The following is a 22507-nucleotide window of genomic DNA, read 5'->3' as shown; positions in this document are numbered from 1 at the left end:
TATTAAATCCCTTTAAAAAATAGTATTCTTAAATCGAAACGTGGGTTTCTGTAAACAAGTTAAAAAAAAAAAGATTAACATACCTATCATCATCTACCAGTTATTCCCCATGGCTTATCAAAGGAACTCTCCACGTGCTTTAAAATCCTCCATAGTTGTATTTCTATCCTGGAAAACATTTTATGGTTTTCCATTCAGACCTGAAAGTCATTTAGAAATAAATTAATCAATTATAACAAATGAAATAAAACATCAAATCTTGCTGCAGGGAGAGGCCAAGCAATAATTCCATGAATATGAGGAAAATTCCCTTTACCCCAAGAAAATTAATTTTAGCAGGTAAATCCTTTGGAGAGTTCCTTTAATGGATTCCTTTGCAACACTGCTCTATCCCATAAAGCCATGACTTTAAACCCAAAGCTTTGTTTTTTTTTTAATTTTTCTTTTCATTTTGATTATTACTTTGAACAGTCAGTCAGCTTAGTATATTGTTTAGAAAAAAAATTGAAAGATGGACATGAATGTTATGATGTATGTAATGCTACATGCAAGCAAAAAATATATATCATGGTTCAAACATCTTAAGAACTCCATTAATAATATTTTCTGTCATTTTGTATTGCTTTTTCAATTTTATGCTTTCAGAAAAAAAAAAGAAAAGTTTTATTAGTTTCATTGGTTTTCTTAGACAACTCTTCATGTATTTGTCATCATTTATGCTGCTTTTTTAAGTCTGTCATTGTAAAATGCCAGACGCAGCTGGGTGCCTATGTGACATATCCTCATTCCCAGGTTGATAAATTACCTGATGAATTGAAATTCTTTTTAGCACTGCTGGGACATTGTATATTATTTGGTATGTAGAAAAGGAAAATTACAAATATTTATTATCAGCACAGTTTTTGTCGATACTGTTGGTCTGGTGGGCCTTATGCTGATTCATTAATAGTTGTGCCTGAGTATTTTTTCATGTGAGAAGCATTAGTTGTGCACGTGGGCTCATGGCCATAATTCGTGATTCACAAACTTTAGTGGTTGTATAGATAAATAATCTGACTGTCCAGAATAGTATGATTTCATTTGCTGTAGTCGACTAATTTATATACATCTTTGGGTGAATGAATATTTTGCCATTAAAAGATGAAATGAACTTGCAAAAAATATAATGTTCATCTTTATGTCAGTTAGCCAAAATATAATGTGCTAGTATGCAGCAAGAGTCGTCTTTTTTACTCATTACCAGACAGAAGCATACTTGACAATAAAATTTCTTCACCCAGAACTTTCATGATAAACCATTGCTTGAATGGGATATATATGTGGCCACATGTTAATGTTATCCCAGAGGTTTTGTTTTTAATTACTGATCTAAGTTGGTCTTATATGTCTTCTGAGGATTTAGTTCAAATTAATAAATTGTAATTACTGCTCTAAGTTAGTCTTAAATGTCTTCTGAGGATTCAGTTCAAATTAATAAATTGATGGTGAGTCAGTCACTGTGTAGAGGGCAGGATGGAAAATATGGTTTAGAGGAGAGTTATAACTTGTCTATGTAAATGAATGCTATGGTTTAATCAGCAAGAAATAATGATACATTATAGCTGCTGCTCACTGTATTTTGGAATTGTATTTTTGACTTACAAGTAACATCAGATTCATGCTATTGTTTAATATCATTATCATCATCTTAATCTAAGTGTGGGATGTATGAGCATGGAGAGCTATCCTGTATTATAACTGTGAAGAAGACTGGAAAGATTGATTTAGGAGATTTCATCAATACTTTGGTTGACAGTATGTGGGTCTTTTTCAAATTCAATGAGAGCCTCAGTGTGTACATAGTAAATTATGGTGTTTGCTGTAAAAAAGGAAAATGAGTTAGCTAGACTGGTTGATTGCAATTCCAAAGATAGCCTGAACAAATCTGCTATAGTATTAATACGTTAGAGCAATTGATATGTGGAGGGGTCAGGCAGATAACATTATCTGCTGAGATTTGATTGGTAACATAATCATAGCATTTTGTGCTTTGTATAGCTGATTGTAGGTTTTTTTCCCTGAGAACTCCAATTCTTTGAATTTATATGTATACTTGTTTATTATGCATTGTGTATAGATAATATTATACATTTCTTAATTTCATAGCTTTGATACCACATGGCTTACATACTGCTTTGTGCATTTCCTTTTTTTTTAACTTTTTTTATTTATTTATTTATTTATTTATTTTATTTTTTTTTTTGCATGTTAGAAGTCACCAATCTGTGACACTTTGGTGTCATTTGTGACTTGTTGGATTGTCTGTTACAGATCATTTTTATGGCAGCCAAGTACAGACTGTGCGAATTTATAACCTTGTCATCTCATTAATAACTTATTGTTTCAGGCAAAGTTTCTGGAAGCATGGAATTCAGGCATTAAAGAGGGAAAGGTATTAAAGCACCTTCATTAAGATCCTTCGTTTCTTTTTTTCAGTGTTAGTAAATTTTAGTTGTGGTTTGCTTGTACTTGTATTTGATGTGTTGATAAAATATAAGGTGTCATTCCTTTGTTTTCCTAATAGCCCAACAATAGTGATTTTTATGTAAATTAAAATTATTTATTTGCAAATTCTGTTATATTTGTCCATTTGTGGCTTTCTCTCTTTGAAAAAGATTAGTAGAATAATGAAATCTTTCACTCAATTTATATTTTGTTTTGAGTAGTTTTATTAAATTTCCTTCTCTCGTATTAGATGTGAATGTACCTTTAATGAACTTCAGACTGCAGTTAAGCTCACCATTACATTGACATGGTGTCAATACTTGAACCATGTGCTCAGTTCTCTTCAATAAATCTTACTAGAAAAGCCAATCCAGCTGTACTCTAATACTAGTCATTAGTAAAATGACATCATATTCCATGCAACTGTATAATCCAAGGCTAAATTGTTTTGTGGCATAATAAATTGAGAGGACAAGAGGATTGTTGTCATATTGATTATTTTCTAAAGGGCAGAGAAGGTATACTTATAGGGTATTGAACCACATGTGCTTTGATATGGGCTTGGCAAGAATACAACAGGCTTGATTAATAATTCAGTAAAGGCATAGAGATTATGGAAACTCGGGTTGAAAACTTAAAATCAATATGTTTTTGCATTGGTATCAGCATAAAAACTGATGGCAAATTGAAAAGCAGTAAGCAGTGAAAGAACAGACAGGAATAGGACTTTCATTACTTTCATTCCCCATGGAAATAGCTAGAAATCTGTACAGGGCATTCTTTTAAAAAAATCAATGTTTCCCATTAACAATGTTGCTAAAAGCAGTGATCTTGTTGTAAAAAGATGGAACTGCAGGGGTCCGGAAGATACTTTTAGGGGGACCTATTATCTTTAAATTAATGTTATGACTTGTACTCTGTATGTCACTTGGTTGTAATGGATTTATCTCTTTCAGATTTTGACAATGTACAAATGAAAAATTTTTGTAAGGTTTTACCATGTTAACTTTTAATTTACATTAAGAAGTTCAATTTGCTCATATAAGCACATAACAAAGTATTACTTTATTTACAAGAATCTATGCATATGAAGAAATGAACTAACAGCCAGAGAAGGTCCTTTATTAAGATGATGCTGAACTGCCTACAATTATCTTACATAAAAATGTTTGATTTCATTTGTTATTTCCTTACATGCTAATTTTGGAAATGCTAATACTAAGTCAAAGTTTTTTAATTTAAACATAAAAATGGAAATGTTCAAAGCAAAAATGCCATTTCAGTATTATTTCAAGTGATGCCTGGTCTCTACATGTGACGTGATTGTGACAGAGTGCCACTTGTGAAATAAAGTGCTTCTCTGACGCAATCACTGTTGTCACAATGACTCGTATCCACCAAGTAAACATTTGCATTGTGTTTAAACAGCCATCAACCCAGTACTTCAGGCTTTTTTTAATTTGAATGATTGAAAAATGTAATTACTGCTAGTCACCAACCACTGGCCAGTGATAACAGTGTTGCAGTATTCAGGCTTTTGTATTTTTAAGTCAGGATTTATCGGCTTGGATGGTTCATTAACTACTACTACTAGTAAGTCCATTTTGTGCTAGCAGATGTAAAAGTGTTGCTCAAGAGTAGCAGTTAATTGTACCTCCAAATTATGTCCAGGCAAATCCATCCACTATGATAAATCTATTGCATACACCTGAATAAGTTTCTCTGTTTTATTTATTTTTTTAATGAAAATAATATGTATAGGTATGCATGAATTCCTTCACTGTCAATATTTCGACCCATGATACATAAAGGCTGAATCATTTCCTAGTCCCACTGAATACAGGATGGGACATATTGATCTGCAAATGTTATCATTGCATGATTCACCAATAGGCCCTGTTGAAAAAATTGCATAGAAATGAACTGATATATTTCAGATGTTTGTCAATACCTCCTGAAGCTGAAATGAAAGGGAAGTTATTTTGCCAGATGATAGAATAAAGGTTCATTGGGATTTGACTGTAATTTGGACATCTTCTGCCTTGTTATTTTCACAGGCAGTAGGAATTTCCAATACCCCCTTAGAGAATGCCCAAATGAGCGAGTGCTATATTTATTTCTAAGACATCCTTTAGTTTGGCTTATTGCTACATGCTAACCTGATGGTTGAATGAATTATATAGCACTCAATGCAAGAAACCTCATCTAGAATTCAGTTCTTAATGGGCTGTATTGAATTCTTTAGTCAGCTATGATCAATTCCTACCGTGGAGACTTTTTCTAAATCATCATTTTAAACGGCATTTGGTGGCTATCTTTCCAATGTTTTGTCTACCAGTGATGAAGTGTTTTATTAACTTGAGGAATACAATTTTACAACATCTTGTTGCGGATGACGTAATCCATTATTGGAAAGTCAAGGTAAGAGATGCCAGAAAGCTGAGGCCATGGTTGGTTGCCCAAGTGTTTTCTTTTGACAGATGAATTTATTATTATTTTATTATTATCACTATTGGGAAATTAATATGAACAGCATATTTTGGATTGCAGGTCTTCAGTACTCCAGAATTATTAGTAATGTACTGGTATTTTGATAACATTTCAAAGAAGGAATGACCAGTAGGTTAAGTGCCTATAGTATTTGAACATTCAAAATGTGCAGTTGACTATATCTATACATGGTGATACATTCAAAGTGTGCGTTCTGATCTCCTGTGTCTGTACAAGGTATAGTTAATCCAACGAATTCAAAATTTGTGTTCAGATACAAATTTATAACATATACGTTCATTTGGAAGTGTTGTTAGAAAGGCTATTAATGGATGTTTGAGGTGAAAATTGCGTAAATCTTCATGAAAATTCAGTGTTTCCCTGTATATATATAACTTTCTTACGAAAACTGTCTTTGATGAATTTATGTGCATTTCTTTATTTTTTATGTCTGCATATGTACTAGTGTGTTGATTTTCATATACTTCATCAATTTGCATATTGACAGTTTCAAAAATATGATAAGTATTGTTATGAAGTGTTTTTATTAGGAACTGTCATTAAAGGCATATGGGCTATTTTTTGTGCACAAAATTAAGGGACATTTGTTACTTATAACAAATAATTGATTTTAACACTCACATACTTAGGTTAAATATTTTTACTTCAGTTGTTGGTCCCGAGGAAAATGTCAAAATTCCAGATAATGCATAGAGGATAGCTTGGGGTGGGGATCTGATTGTAATGACTTTCCACTTTCCATCCAAAACAAAAATAAGAAGATGATGGAGCAGGTTTTGGTATAGAATTTAATTTGTCAATAATGATTAAAACAAGACTGAGGTGAAGTCAACTTTGGGCTAGAGATTAAAGTTTTTTTGTTTTACAAATGTGACCTGGTCTTTTTCATCAAGAATCTTTTTCCAGTTATTTTTCCCAATGACATGTATTATAATACAATGGAGGCAAGTGAGTTTTGTACAATCCAAGGTATTTTCTCCCACTGTGGGATACTAGGACTCTTTACCATGCAAGGCAGACATTATGTTAAGTGAAAGGAATCTGTATTGTAGTCTGAATATATACTTCATCACTTGAGGAAATGACTGTAATCGTAAAAGTCATCTTAATTTGCTTTCATTGTATGTGCAGTGCAGTGTTCCCTTGCATCATCAAATAATAGTTTTTTTTGCATTCATCTGAAAGTGACTGATTGTTTTCCAATGCTATCCTCTGTTCTAGTGCATTGAGTTTAACAAGTTGACGCACATTGCATTATATTCATTGGCATTTATCAATTTTGATGTAGAACTGGCAGTTTTGTCTGGTTTGGTGAGAATGAATAATTCATGCTTAACATTGGGGGTGTGATTGGTGGGAGATAGAAACAGATGGAATTTTATTATCACCAACCACATTTGATTATTTCATTAATTTCACTTTTGATGAACAATATGATTTATTCATTTAAGGCAACTGCTAGCAGTGCAGATAGAATGTTACATTTTCCATAACATTTTCATTAATTCCCACCTCCTCCTTTTTTCCCCTAGTTCTTGGGAGATTTACTGAAATTATTTGCTAATTATTATTTATATAATGCCTTTTGGTAATCTTTTTTTTTCCCACAATTGGACAGACATCATTTCAGTTTTATTTTGCTGCCTATGATTTTCACAAAAATTAATGATGGGGAAAGTTAATTTTTTATGTTGCATCACTATTTCAGTGTGTGAAAATAAGATCAAAATATATGAAGACTCTTTCAATTTTATTAGCTTTAAATAAAATGGGGGGTGGAGATTGGGAAGAAAATAGTCTTTCTTTAGTTTTTTTTTTCTTTTTTCTCTCATCCTAAGCTGACCCAGGGGTCATTCTAATCCTCTGTCCCTTTGGTGAGATAGATTCCAGGCTCCAAAGAAGCCCCTCAGATGATCATGGACTACCGTTACAACTATACAGGTTCACGCATGTGTGTTAGAAGTCTAATTTCATCCCTTGCGTCCAGTTATCACATTATTTCTCTATTTCTTCCCGCAAATATCCCATTTGATATTCCCTAGTGTTACTCAATTTTAATCATAATAAACATTAGATTATACTTGGCAGCAATTTGAGGTTGCACATACAACTGTACTCCCAAGGTGAAAAATATTAAATTTGCATGTCAAGTGTTTCTCTCTCTATTATATGGCCCTCCACGTGTATAGTGCTTTTGTCAGCCAATGGAAGAAAACAATGAACATTTTAAGATACAACATATCATATGTATATTTATTATCCTGAATGTACTGAGGTCTGGGGATGTAAATTTATGGACAGATAGATGCAAGTAAATAGACTTCTGTTACAGTTGTAGGTAAACTTTGTTTGTAGTGATAACAATTAAATTGAATATGGTAAAACTTGCCTTAAAATTATTTATTTGGGTGCATTTTGCCTTAGAATATCGGCTTGTAAGCAATAAATCATGTAAGTGGCAGACTTAAAAAAAGGATCACCGCCCTTGATCTAGATATAATACTTGGGTTTAAAAAGACTTGAGGCTATAGACTATCCATGATCATATAAGACTAAGAAAGTGTGGGGATTGAACTCACATTATCTAATATTTATATGATAACAAAGAGGGGTTATCTGTTAAATGATTATTAAGTAATATTACATCATTGGGTATCCTCTGTCGAGAATAGATCCAATAGAAAGTTTATGCAAAATCAATAGTGCTTGTTAGCTACACATCTGTCTCATTGTGGCGACTACCAGCCTCCCAAGCCAGCCAATACAGGGACCACTATCATAATAGCTAAGAAATGGTGACTGAGTGAACTGCTGCTGACTGAGCTAGCTGCTTCTGAATAGATCTGCGATATAAGGTAGAGAGAAATCAATAAGAGCACAGTCCATGCACTTAAACTACATTCAGCAGAGCGGATGGCTTTCATGGCTCTTAAGCTGGCTACTGACTTTTGGAGTCATGTCCATGGGAAGGTTGAAGCCTGCGTCCCCCGTGTGGTGGGGCTTTTTGACAGTCACCAAGATATACCAGAGGGGACATTGAAGGTAGGGGCAGATTTTGGCCGAGGAGAATTCTGGAAATCTCTGTGTTATCATAGAGGAAGCTAAACGATACGAGTTCAAAAAGTTTGTTTTGTCTGTGTTTCTGGTATGGATTTACCTACTTATGTTCACTTTTTTTTTTTTTTTTTGCAAATAGTCCCAGAGGGTCCTTTGGTGGTGGTAACAATTGTTTCATTTTAGCACAGGTAACTGTTTTGTTGTAGTATTGTCAAGCTATCAAATCGCTAAGAGCTTGCTGATTCCCAGGTGAATATCGGAAGTTAAAGACTAGAAAATGGGAAATTTTGAGGCATCTTTGTTTTTTGTGGCTTCAGTTGAATGTCCTGTGGTATCAATTAAGTTTTTTCTATGTAAAATATATTATCATACTAAGGATTAGAAGTTGTGATATTACTGATTTTTTTTTCATTGTCAGAAATATTTGTTTGATATTTGATAACCTTTGAAAGTTGGGTTAAATTAAAGTGATGCGTATTGAAATTTATAGAAAGGTACTTACTGCAGTTATCTAGAGGGATGATTTTTCTCTAGTGTAAAGGTACTAGTAATATATGCAACACAGGTGTTCTATCCACGCCTTTATAAAGGGTTTTATGCTTCTGTACTGGAACGGATGAGGAATAATGACGGGGATTGGTCGCATACATTTTTAATTCTAAAGGGCTCTTCAGGAGATGATTTTGTGCCATACAGACAGATTAATGACAGCAACTTTCACTGCAGAGCTCTCATTTAGCTATTTGTACAGTGCCGCAATAATGGAGCGGCACAAGGTTATATGGCATTAGATACTGCAAGCAATGTGCTTTTGGGCAAGTCAGTAAAGAGCTGAACGTTGATGAACTTTGCTGTTTGATCTTTCCTTCTTTGGAATATTTTCACCGGATAAGAAGTTTTCTTGTCTGTTGTAGGAGTTGCTGTTTTGAATTGCTCGCAGTTTTGATGAGATTCTATTCTGAGGCGAAAGTGATTAACATTGGTATTTCATTTTGCATGAATGACTTTTCTGGACCATTATTGTGGTTTACTTTCTATTTTTTTTTCTATGGGTAACCAACACCCATATTTGATTCCAGATGACTGGATTAAAAAGGTAAGAGTATGAAGTATGTAAGAATGAATTAATAATACAAGTATGAACTTACTGAGGTGTATTTTACTCCTTTATTCTAGAGACTTCAGTGTTGTTCCCAGGCAATGTAAAGGCTAAAAGCAGTTAGTGCTATAGAGATCTATAAGAGTCAAATCTCAGTACATATCAGGTATTGGTTTGGGAATGCAAACAACTGTCTACTTTTGAAATATTCTAATAAGAACACTTTTCTTACTTCATGTTTTTTCATTTTTAAACTTAAAAAAAAAATGCTGGTAAATTAAAGAAAGTTAGTACCCTTGATAGCACATTTCATAAATTGATTTTTTTTAATTGACGTTTTTTTAGTTACCCACTTTTAGCCATTGTGCATAAAGTATTGCCTCAGTGCAATGTGAGTTGTTTTTTTTTTTATGTAAAGATAGATAGATGCCCGCCATTCTTGCTGCCTCAGTACCAGTCATTTAAATTAGGGCCATATTCGTTTGTGTAGATTGCAATATCTCGTGCATAGAATACGCATACAACTTTACAATGTATAAAAATGGTTTGATTGCATGTAAATTGGTTATACAGTGATGCACGCCAGGTGTTTCCATATTGGACAAGATTTTTGCCTGATGATGGAACTAATTACGCTTTAAGTTACTTGTGAACAATGTTAATTTTGGTCATACATATAAATAGGACTGAACTGAGGCTCATATCAACTTACTATATATACTCATACAGTCAGCTGGCACCATCAACTGTTCAATTTCACTGCACCGTTGTTTAGTATGTTCCAGTTAGACTCAGAGATGACAAGGGTAAGAAATTGTCCCGAATTCATGACCAATATAATACTTCTTTTAGCTTTTTAACTTTGAGCTTGGGTAAGTAGTACTGGCCTGGCTTTCATGTTACGATGATCCTATAAAATCAATCCAGTGAAAAATGAGTTTTTTTTTATACCATGGCAGTATTTGTATAGAATACCGAGAAAAATTGTCTGGAAAATGATAACTTTCCTGAAGCAATGCTTTCTGCATGACCTGAGCATGTACCCCAGCGATGCCTCAGATGGATGATTGCAGACTCTGTTGACTTTTCCACCCCACTGGCCCCTGAAATTCTGAGGAGACGATACAGTATGCATTAAGTGGAGGAATAACAGATTCATTCACTCTGGTTGTTATATGAAGCGTTTCTGTTATAATTTTACAATTTTGTTACAATCTTCTCTTAAACATAGTAATTTTTTTACAATTTTATTTTTTTGTGTGTGTGCTTTATCAGAATCTGAATGCTTGACAACATGCATTAGAAATCATTGTTGTAAATTGCAATCAGCATTCCTTCCTTCTGGTAGACTGGAAGCAGAACAGGACCGATTCTTGTGAATTAGCTCCAATTTTTCAGTGTTACAGCACAAGTAGTCATAGATGTGAAGCAGTTCTGTAAGAAGACCCTAATACGATATACCAACACTTTGTGTCTAAAAAGAGAATTTTAACATAATTCTTGAGTGATTCATTGTTATTTGCCAATGAGGCAGGTTGTGTAATGACATTTAATCAGGAAGGCAATGCTCTAGGATATAAATTTTCAATGGGCTAGGTTAATAACATATTTTGCTGCTAAGAAGTTATAAGTACTTATAAGTACTGTGCAGGACTCTATACTTCTAGACCTTCTTGGCAATTCCAGGCACCATAAGAACATCCAGTGATGAAATATTAATCTTTAAGGGTTTAAGGATATTTGATTAGCTAAGTTAAGGTTTAAGGAAATTTCCCCTGGCTTTCTGAATTGTACAAGTATGTAGGTGGAATAGACGGGTGGATAGAGGATCAGTCTTTCTGGGAAGTGTCTTTGGGGTTTTTTCCTTTCAGGAAAATTGCATGATAAGTAAATTGCATTGTATGATATTTCTGTGGTCTGTCAAGACAGGAAAGGGATTAATGTTGCCTTCAGGAGTCTGGATGTGGATTTTATTGTCATTCTCTGATGATGTCAGTGTCAGAATAAATGGTCCTGGTGTTTGATACAAGCTTGGCAGAAAAACCTAATACTTGATTCAAAACCACAGGGATATTATGTGCTGTTTATCATATAATTAAAGGTACTGTCAATATTTTTTTCAGTTCTATGCAATGCTTTAATGATAATTCAGCAACAGATGAAATTCAGAATAATCAGTCCATTGAATGTGTATTATAAAGCTCAGACCCATCTTTTCACCTTGACTTTGATTATGAAGGAAATATCAATGTTCTATTTGGATAATTCCGATTTTTACTCATTTATGTATTGGTACAGTCATTTCTTATTTAAATTGTAAAAGTAATCAATAGGAAAGGGGCTCCCTTGACCTCTGCCTATGTGTTATTAACATGCATTGATCTTTAAGTTAAGCTGCAGTTGGAGAAACTTTGCAATGGGCAAACTGGCTATGGAAGAACAATGAGGGAAGCAGGCCTGTGGAAAAAAAGTTCATTGAAAACTATTGATTTTGTGATCCTCCCAACCAGTGGGTCAGCATTGGTAACAACTGAAGAAAATTCACAAATCTATAATCTTACCTGTAAGCTACTCACTAGAAGAATCTAACAGAGAAGGTCGGAAATTAATTTCTTCACAGCCAGTGGCTGCTATCCAGAAAACCATCATTATCAGGGGGAAAAAGAAAGAAAAATGTACACTTTGTGTAGCTCTCCTTGTTGTAGACCTTGTATCAGGAAAAGGAATTTGTATGATTTCCTGAAATATGATTGAAGTATATTTTATGAACAGGTGGCTAAACACATGTAAGGCAATTTTAATGGAGAGTTGATTTTGTTTCTTCCATGATCTGGAGCAATTATTTCAGCAGCTCTTTCACATTCAGATATCCTTGTACAAGACTATCCTGTGGCAGCTCTACCAGATACAGACTGATTCGTTTACCATGTCCACAGATAATGTACCAATCAAATTGATGTTGTATTGTATTTCAGTCTCTGTATGCACATCAAATATTCACACTTTGCTGGTGATATTAATGTCAATCATGCTGGGATCTTAAGCAGACATTTTTTTTTCTGTAGCACTCCCTATAGATTGAACATATCAGTGTTCCATTTGAAGAAAATTTTATATGCCCGATTCTTACTGTACTTGAAACTCTTGCGATTTTTTTTTTTAGCTGTTCAGTGGAATTTTCTCAGACAAATGAATCTTTTGGTTTAGGCAGATAGGTGATGATAAATAAGTTGGCCAAAAAAAATGTGTGTCTTGATCTCTAAGTAAATTAAGAAATATTAAAAAAGAAATAGTGACAGAAATGCTAACACTGAAGTGTGAATTCAAATTTATCACCATCTTTTGATGCTGTATTAGCCACAAATGAAACAGTTTCTGTTGGTTAATTGCAATGAAGAAAGTCACTTTACACTTTTTTGTTGAGACCTGAGCCCCATAACTGGAAAGCATCGCATATTGCGAATAGCGATATCACATAGACGCTACAATGTATTACATGGGGCAAGTATGAGTTATGGAATCAAGACGCTTGCACCCGGTTGCGATGCTTTTGAGTTACGGTGCCCTGGTTTCTCCATGGAGCAGCAGCACCAACAGCAGTGTTCGTTACAGTGCCATTCTAACATCGCAAGACAGAAAGCAATTATACTAAATGTCCTCACTGTATTCCCAATTTAATCATTACATAGCCCCTTAGCGACACCTTCGACAGTGTTTTCTACTGTCCAGCTTAATCAATACTTATCAGCGTTTTCCAAATAGTGTTGATTTACATACTTCTACTACTTGTATACCCGTTTGCCATCTCTAATGACCTGTTCTTGAGAAATTCTCAAAGTGGTTCATACTTTATGTACATATAGTTAAGTATATCAGCTATCAAAAGATGGGGACTTTCACTTCTTGAATGTCCTTTGTAATTTATGTGTGCAAATATGTTATGTATAATTGTATTTGTTATGTATGGACTTGAGTGTATACATTTCATTATGTGAATAATAAGAAAAAAAATTGATTGTGTACATCCCTAAACACTGTTTAAGATTTTTTTTTTTTTCTTAATTTCCAGGTTGAAAATGTTCGTCTTTTGGATCGCTTCAATGTAAGAAAGCCAATAGTGGGCACATTGTACCTGACTGCCACGCATCTCATCTTTGTGGACCCAGCTGGGAAGAGAGAAACATGGGTGAGGTCTTTTTAAAGTAATTTTTTAATTAGTATTTCTGCATGTTTTGTATCACATATCATCTTTGTGGTTGTAGTCGAGGAGAGGGAAACTTAGGATGATGTCTTGAAGTACATATTTGAGTGTGATGAATGATGTGATGACGACAAATGCGGTAATGAAATCTAAGATTGAAGGCCAGTATGAAATAAGCTTTGTTGTGAAGGATGTGGTCTATGTTTTAATTGTAAGACATAATGGTTTTGAACCTTGCAAATAAAATTGTTTTTTTGTTTTCTTGTTTTGCATGTTGTATATAAAGAAATTGTGACTAATGACATTAATTATAAATAAGACATTGAACACACAAAATTTTATAATAGATTCTGAAAAGGATTTTAATGGTAAATGCCCATGTTCACAATGTTTTACACATACAGGAGACTGATTAATTAGAAAGTATGCATGTTGTAGTACAAAACAGCATTCTGAAAAGGTCATGCAACTCAATTGCATTTAGATTTCAACAGGGAAATAGGGTAAATAGGATTTTTTCAGACTATTGGATGTCAAAGAGAATAACAGGAACTGATGAACAATCAGAAAACTCTTTAAATCTTCAGCTTAATTCAAGTCTGTCAAGATAACAGACACATTTGTAGTCCATACTACATCAAGGTACCTTTGCTCAACCCAATTACAGACTTTTATCATAACGTTAACTGAATGGTAATTGATGTCCTTTGTGAGATGAATCTGACGGGGAATTTTTTTTTCATTGGAAAATCATTTTAGATGTAAAAAAGAATTTTTGCTTTGGTAGAAAATATTGTTATTGACTGTTGAATCCACCGTGAACTATTGATCAGAAAAGAGGGCAAAGGATAGGATTCTGGAGGATCCCTGTGGAGGGCAGACATCTTGGAATGATAATTCATTGATCAAGTACCTTCTGTTGATTTTGTATTCTCTTGAAAGATAGCAAATTCGTAATTTGTGCCAACATCTGTACTATGGGTATTATTACCAGAGATGTATGTATTTCACACCACACCAGAAGTGATTCTGCTACCTGGATTTTTTTTTCCCTCTGCTTTTTCTTTTTCTAATATAGATTTGAAATTTATCTTTGGAAATTAATGTGGGCCAAAGACCAGCATATATACTTTCAAAAAGCTTAAGATTTTACAACTGTTAAAGAAATGTTTGCTGCAAAGTGACAGGATGTAAATATGTTTCATCTGTTCAAGATCATTGACAATACTGTTGATACCACTCTTCGATTGACAAAGGTTTTGTTACAGGTAAATCATGCATTTGACTTGACTCTTTCTCACTTAAACATTTGGGATCAATTGATTGCACTCGACTACAATGTTCTAACACCCACGTATTTTGACTTATTGACAACTGTTTTCTGGACAATTCAAAACCTATGGGATGTTTTGAAGAGGAAATTCCTGTTATCAAGTCTCTAGGCACCAAGCTCAAACATTAGAGAGTTGTGTCTGGGTCAGCATGTTTTCCAGGAGGAATTGATCGTGCCGCTGGAATGCCATAGCCAGTGAACACAGGCTCTAGTCAGCAAGGTGACATCACAAAACTATTAACAACTGTGCCTGCGATGATGTCGTGTGAATGCTATCTGGAGTGCTTATCAGCTTATCAGCAGTGCGTGGGAGTGAAGACTTAGTTATTCATTATGACAGGGGTTTAACATCTGCGACACAACATATCTGTTACAAAGGCGTTCTACAAGAGTGCAGAGGATGCTTGTTTTAGTGGCTGATAGCACATTAATCATTCAGTCTGATAGTTATAGATTTTTTTGACTTTGTTTTTTCTCCTTCATAGAAGTTAATACTTTATCAGTACAGTCTTATGGACATTAGAAGTATCTTAGGGTCTAAAAAATCTCTCTAGCCCTTGTCTGAGTTGGTGCTTCACATTATTTTATTACCAAAATAATGAATTTTATATGTGTACAGCACTGTATAAATGTGAAGAAAATGGGAAGTGAGAGTGACTAATTATATATAAATGCATTGGTGCACAACTTTAAAATGGCATCACCAGGCTCTTTTTTTTAATAAAACAGTAACTTACAGCACACTCAAAAGGGTTTCTATAAAGATAATGGAATTTGTTCATTCAGTCTTAAACTCTTCTCCCTGTAGATCAAAAGTCTTCTTTTGACTGAGTTGCCAAGTCCTTTAACATTTTGACTGGTAGAAGGTGCCACTATCACTAACAAGGGAGAATTACTCAATTAAAATCTCCTGTGTCCCAATACAGAAACAAGCAGAGTTGGTTAGAACCCAAATGCACCAGAGGAAGCTAGTCCCATCTGTTTAAAATCCACATTAATTATGCATTTATTATGGTGGAGTATACTGATTATGTATTTTGTATTGACTAAGTTCTCAGGAAATGTTATTGTTGTCATGTACATTCTACCATTTCTGTTTATGTCAGAATACAATGTTGAAATTCTTTTTCAGTTCACCTTGGTTTTAGTAAATTTTAAGATAATTTTACTTAATAATGGGACATTTAAAATAATACAGGATGCTTTCCGAAAGCTTTTTCCATGAGTGAGATTGTTTTGGTAATGAAAGGCTATGAAACTAATACTTTCAAGTAAACCAGGCAAAAGTTATGTAGGAGATATGATGCTTTAAAAAAAACAACCTGTAGATGATCGTTGTTTTTTTTTTTTTTTTTTGTTTTTTTTTTTGCATCAGGATGCTTTTCTAATCAATAAATAAACAATTGTGCCTTGTTTTGGTGTGTTTAAACTCATTAGTAAAAAAAGGTACTTTGAAAAACTTTGTAAAAGATTTTTTACCTTTTACATGTGAGTGTATATATATGAATACAAGGAAAAATGCAAATGCATGCATTCACCTTGAATAGTCCAAAGAAAATCTACTCCCTGATTCACTTTTGTGGTATATTGACAGTATGTAGTTTCCTTGTATAATTACACAAAACCCATTGGATTTTATTATGAGAATGATTGAACAGTTCAGAAATAATCCAGTTTTTATGACGTCTTTTTTGCACACGGAACTTCTCTTCTAGTCTGAGAACAATCCATGCATTGATTGCTCTTTTTTTTAATGATGTTTGTGGCGCTGTATTAGTCACTTGTTGATTTTTTATTCCGGACGCGTAACTGTCAAATGAGATCATGTAATGATCTGCAGATCAATCACTTCTCATTTGTCTACAAATGTGAGCTTTACTGTATTTGTTGTTTCCATCTTTTGCATAATTAAACCATTCATCATGCATTATTGGTCTTGAAGGGATTTGCTATGCTTGAAAAACATGTCCCTTATGGCATCATAACTGTTTTCTTTGTGAAAACCAGTGTAAAAAAAAGTAACCACACTTTTGCTACCAGTTTTATGGGAAGGGGGCAAAAGGGAAAGGGCAGTAATGAAAATATTTTCTTTGTATGTACATATAAGCTTTAGGAAGTATGTTTCAGGTCAATTTGTAAGGTGTCACCATTAGTAAGGTGTCACCATCCAGGAAAAAGAAAATATCAGATTGCTTAATTAAAGAATGAAAAAAATTATGGGGGTTTAACCAAAAGTCTCAGAATATGAAAGTAAGTAAAGCTCTTCAAGATAACTTGCACCCTTTTTAGTTGGAAACTGCCAACCTTGTCAGTGTCAATAACCAAGAAGCCATGCTTTGGTTTTCAATGGAATTAGTGTGACAACTTGAAATACTAGACATTGATTACTGTCTCCCTAAAGTGGTTATATTGTACACTTTAATCCACACAAAATTCTGGATCGTCTCACTTTTAAAAGCAAGAGAAAAGGGGGCCTAGATAGTTCTGGTGATAACTTTTAATTTGCTTCCTAACTTTAAAGGTGGTTGGCAATGATAATGGAAGAGAGAAAGGAAAGTTAATGAAAATTCTTCATTCCATTCTTGATGACACTATAACTGAATGCTTGAACACTTCACTATAGTTTTAAGTTGGAAGCTGACACTGAATAAGCATTCTTATGAAATGGATTTAGCTTGAAGATTGCTTTTAGTGGCGTCAGAACCTCATCAGATGAGGGTGGTTGGTGTCATGTCATATTTTGATAAGGTTCATTCAGAATTTATGAGTTTTGTAAGGTGTCTTGCAACCATACGAGAGTTCTATGCATATTTTGTATTCAGACATTTTGATGAGCTCACTCCAGCCTGGTGAATTTTGCCATTGATTAAAGATAATGTTGTTTGATGAAGATTTTATTTTAAAATTAAGTACAATCTAGGTGATTTGGCAGAAAATTATTTGTTTGAGGATTGAATGGCCATTTTCAAAGTGCTTAGAGTTTTGATTATAGATGGTGTTTCACCCGTTCAGGCAACAAGGATGAGATTTCACTATACTTTGTAGCACAAGACAAATATGTAAATACACACACATGAGAGAGAGAGAGAGAGAGAGATGTAGTTTTTCCAGTTAATCTGCAGTAGCAATATAAGATCTTTTTGTCCAATAGAAGTATCACTAACAGACGTGTTCTTGTTGTAATTTGACTCTAGGATAACGTGTTATCCTGATTTTAACTTTACAGGGCATGGCTTTCGTGTCATGAAATGTTTATTTGCAATTACTTACATTTGATTGAACATTTTCAGGACATGAACTCGACTCTTAATTAAAAAAAAATTGTTTAAATTATTTGAATGAAGTAAAGTGCTACTTCCTTCCAACATTGCCATTTTCTCTACTGGGTGTCTCCATTAAAGAATTAAAACTATTAGAAAAAAATTAAAATATTAATTTTCTCTCCATTCCCAAAAGTAATATTTTTGATAATCAAAAGTGGGGGTTGAAAGGTACAAAATAAGTCAACTTTGCACAATTTTACCTCATTCTATTATTCTTTTTAGATTCTTCACATGCATATAGCAAGTATAGAGAAACAGCCACTGTCCACTACAGGCTCTCCACTGGTCATCCGCTGCAAGACATTCCTGTGTGTTACTTTTATTATCCCAAGAGAAAGAGACTGCCACGATATCTACACGTCTTTACTTAAGCTGGCACATCCAAGTAAGTAGTAGTATAGACAGAAATTCTATACACAATTGTGTATAAAACTCAAGTTAGACAACTTATTTTTTGTTTGTTTTGTTTTCCCCAAAAAAGTACACAATGAATAAATATATACATCAGTCTAAGGTTTTAATATATGTTCTTGCCAAAAAGTATGTAGTATAATTTGGTATTTTCATATTTAAAAGGGAGAAATGTAAATCTATGAAAATTTTTATGACTATTTAAATATTGCCAGACATTTATTTATTTATTTATTTATTTATTTATTTATTTTTTTTTTTTTTTGGGGGGGGGGGGGTGACCATACCACATCCCATTCATGTATTATCAAGAAACACACAAAAAAATTGTCAACATTGTTAAATGTGCTATTTTAAGATGGCACTACATTATGGCAGGGCCCTAGATTGGTATATCCATTGCTATGATTAAAAAACACATAGTGACAAAGGGATATTAGTAAAACATTTTAGTTGATTGGACACTTCCTTCAGTGTCAGTGGAAGGCCTAATACTTTGAGCAATATATAGAAAATGAAAAGACTGTGTAGTGTAATTGCTTCCTTTTCTCCAGAACAATCAGAGAAACTTCAATGTTGCATTACAGATAGCACAGACTGAATTATCGACTTATTTTCTATTCCCCGAGGCAAGGAGCACAACCTAGTTCATGGAAGATCCCAGACAGACGTAAATCTTTTCCTTAATGATTATATAATTGTTTTAAAATTATGCAACAAAAAGTACCCTGAATTTTCATGTAAAAATTGAAAAAAGTACAATTGCAAGAACTGTATCTGTATTTATGCATTAATTGCTGATTTATACATGCCGTAGTTGCTGCTCGTGATGGACAGGTTATTTCCTTTTTGCCTTTTGGGAAGTGTTTTGGAGAATTCCTTATCTCTTTGGCAGCTCTTTCACTCGTTCCTGGAATTCAGAATTTAGAGTATTCTGACGTTAACATTTTTTTAGAAAATGACTATTTTGGCTGTTTTTGATAGTCTCAAATAAACTTCTTTTCATTTCCAATGGTCATCTTATTTCTTCGTAAATCCTGCTTATTTTTTATATGGAACTGTAACCAATAAATTACTTTATACAATGCAATTAAAACTAAAGAAAAATACTTTAAAAAGAATAATTTGATAATACTTTTTGTGTCAAACAACATATGAGTTTGAGAAGATGTGAAAAGAAAAACTCAATAAATGGTGCTTTATTTGTGAACAAAAACTAAGGAAAATAGATCAATGCCCTGAAGCAGAGGACAAAAATGTTTGCCTTTTAGCCTAGTGATTTTCAACAACAACTGAAAATGTAGTCCCTAGCTACAGAATACATAGAGGCATGTGTAAAAATGTTTAAAAGATGAAAGGAAATGTGCTCACTTCTTACCCTAGATTACTATGGTAATGTCAATATGTGCTTCCATCTATCTCAATTCAGAGGAACTGTGATGATTTGGTGAAGTTATACAAAACATTTGTATATGGGCATAAAAAAGTTGAGGTCACTTGATTTAGTGAATTTTAGCATTCTTGTCTTATTTTCTAACATAAAAAGGCTCATACGTAGCATTTATGATACACTTAACTGATTCTATTCCTGTTGCCATTGATTCCTGACACTGGTCATATATTAGAGTTGCATTATTTAAAGGCATAATGACACTTTACATGCCCTCGCTTATGCTAAGATATGGAAAAATGGAGGAAAAAACATAAAAAATATGGATAATTTGCTAGAATCCACTTCATTATCCTGAGGAAATGTTCTTCACAGTAAGGGTAAAGAGCAAATGAACTCCCAGATGATTACAGCCTTACATTTTAATTCACAGTATTTTTATACCAATTTATTGTATTTAGAACTACAATTCACCTTGTATAAGGTTAAATGCTCCATTTTAGAAATAGAGAGTTCTGTGTGAAAAAAAACAAACATTTTATTGTGTATCAAGCAGGAGGCTTTTTGGTTGCCAAAACTATGTGATTGATTTCTTCAGGTAACAAGTTGCAAAATGGCAATGAAGAGGATTTCATGAGGTCATTTGTGTAAATTGGTAAAAAAAAAAACAGATTTAATTATAAAGTTTTTAGCATGTCGGTCTGAGGGCTCCTTTTTAGGGGAGGCCTATTTAAGGCTTTTAGAACACCGAAAAAACATATTGTCTGATTTTATTTTCATTTTTTTGGTCATCTGAAAATCTTAGCCAGAGGACAAGTGTGTCAATTTTGGAAAGCTGTTGGATCTTCCAGGTGATGATAAGTTTCTTATAGATTTTTTTGAATGATAAATTTATTTGATTATTAAGTATATAATTGGATTTATGAATTCTTTTTTGAAGTTATGGATTTACCAGATATTTGAAAAAATGATGAAAATATTTTAAATTGCTCAGACGTGTGTGTGTGTGTGTGTGTGTGTGTGTGTGTGTGTGTGTGTGTGTGTGTGTGTGTGTGTGTTCAGCCATCACCTGCATCTGTTATACATAACACAGAAAGTGAGCAGAAAATATGGGTTCAGATATCATTTTTTGGGTAATTTGGAACGATATTTTTGTATTTCTCTAAATTATGGATACTATTTGAAACTATATGGTAGCATTTAGCCATGTTTATTGGCAATAATATGACTTCAAATGCATCTTTAAAATAAGGGAATCAGTGAGTTGGTTAATGAAGAGATCAGACATTGAAAATTTTATAATAACATAGGCAAATCTGTGTTGTATATTCTTATAGTTTATGTAGGTACAAGGCACACTTCACCTTTATCTTCATTCTATTTAAACAGATAGCACATACGATGCTGTACAATGCTGTTAATCAACACAGAAAAAATAATTTTCTTAAGCACACATGTCCATGAAGTACACTATTTTGTTATATCAGTAAAAAAAATGTCACAAGGTGAAATGCCTTTAAGCCTTCAGAAGCTACCATTGAAAGGTTATGTGGGTACACAGTTGCTGAGCAGGATGAGTAATTGAAATTTACATCAGCATACAAATTTGCATGCTTACTTTCGCACCCCCTGTCTTGCATACACTTTTTAATGTAAATTTAGAATAAGTGGTGCTCTTTTGTTTTTGGTCTTGATCAATATTGCCAGATTACCCGTAGCACCCTGAGTTTTATGCTTAGTATATATTTCATAGTTTCGAAGATATTGGGAATGGTAGAGGTATGCTGATAGTGGAGAGGTGGGCGAAACTTAGGTGTGACTTCTTGTGCAATGAGCATCCAGTTTTCTTTTCTTTACAGAAGACCCATTTTGGAAAAAGTTTAAGGAAGGAATTGATAAGTTACATGAGGAAAATAAATTTAATAGACAAAATAAATCCTGTTATGTCTCTTGAGCTTATCTTTAATGTGGTTAACAATGACGTAAATTTTGATTATTGAGTTACTTAAAAGATAATGAGTGTGACACATAAACTTATTACCAGTTGATTAAGAGCATATATTTCTCATTGATAAAGAAGTATTGATTTTCACTTGGAAAATTTGATGGCTGTCGCGTTATAAACATCCTTAGAACTAGTTCCTGTGATAACAAGGTTTCATTATGCAGGCCCGTAGCCAGGGGGGGTTCGGGGGGTTCGAAAGAACCACCCCTTTTGCTGGGAAAAGGTCCACTCTGGGTAAAATTTGATCTAGGTACATGAAGTTTTTATGGAAAAAGGTCCACATTTTCAGAAAAGAACCCCCCTTTTGAAATTGCTGGCTACGGGCCTGATTATGGTATCAAACTTGATTTGTTCAACGCAATAATGCCAATGATACTGTTCTGATAGGCTTGGCATTCTGTATTGTGATCTATGAAAATGAGGGAAATGATATTTACTGGATAGTGGAGACGTCTTCATTTTGACAGAATGGTGTGTGATATTACAATTTTAACGGATGTCAGTGTCATTAGAATGTCATTTGCCAGAAATAGTAGACACACTTAGAGAAACAAAATAAGGAGAGACTGCTTCAATTTCCATGTTGCGTTTATTTCAAAGACAAATGTATGCATTTCAATTTTTGAAAATACTAGCTTCAATTTCATCAATGTTGGTATAGGTCTCTCTCAATAGTGTATACATTGGCCTTGC

At 33.7% G+C, this 22507-nt stretch overlaps 1 protein-coding gene across 3 annotated transcripts in view; it reads left to right on the top strand.

Moving 5' to 3' along the window:
- Positions 1-22507, top strand: part of LOC106154421 (phosphatidylinositol-3,5-bisphosphate 3-phosphatase MTMR6) — a 46460-nt gene that overhangs the window by 1609 nt on the left and 22344 nt on the right. The window contains exons 2-4 of one of the 3 annotated variants that reach the window (XM_087009145.1): positions 2387-2431; positions 13221-13337; positions 18231-18393. In XM_087009145.1, coding sequence (XP_086865271.1) covers positions 2387-2431; positions 13221-13337; positions 18231-18393 — 325 coding nt within the window. Of the gene's footprint in view, positions 1-2386; positions 2432-7795; positions 8038-13220; positions 13338-18230; positions 18394-22507 lie in introns of those variants that run through there. The other 2 variants (XM_087009144.1, XM_087009146.1) reach the window with 2 other exon arrangements.

Source organism: Lingula anatina, chromosome 3 (genome assembly GCF_051362555.1).
Source record: "Lingula anatina isolate TDL-2025a chromosome 3, LinAna3.0, whole genome shotgun sequence".
Lineage (NCBI taxonomy): Eukaryota > Metazoa > Brachiopoda > Lingulata > Lingulida > Lingulidae > Lingula > Lingula anatina.
The sequence above is the reverse complement of the archived record's forward strand: the minus strand, read 5'-3'. Positions and strand labels throughout refer to the sequence as shown.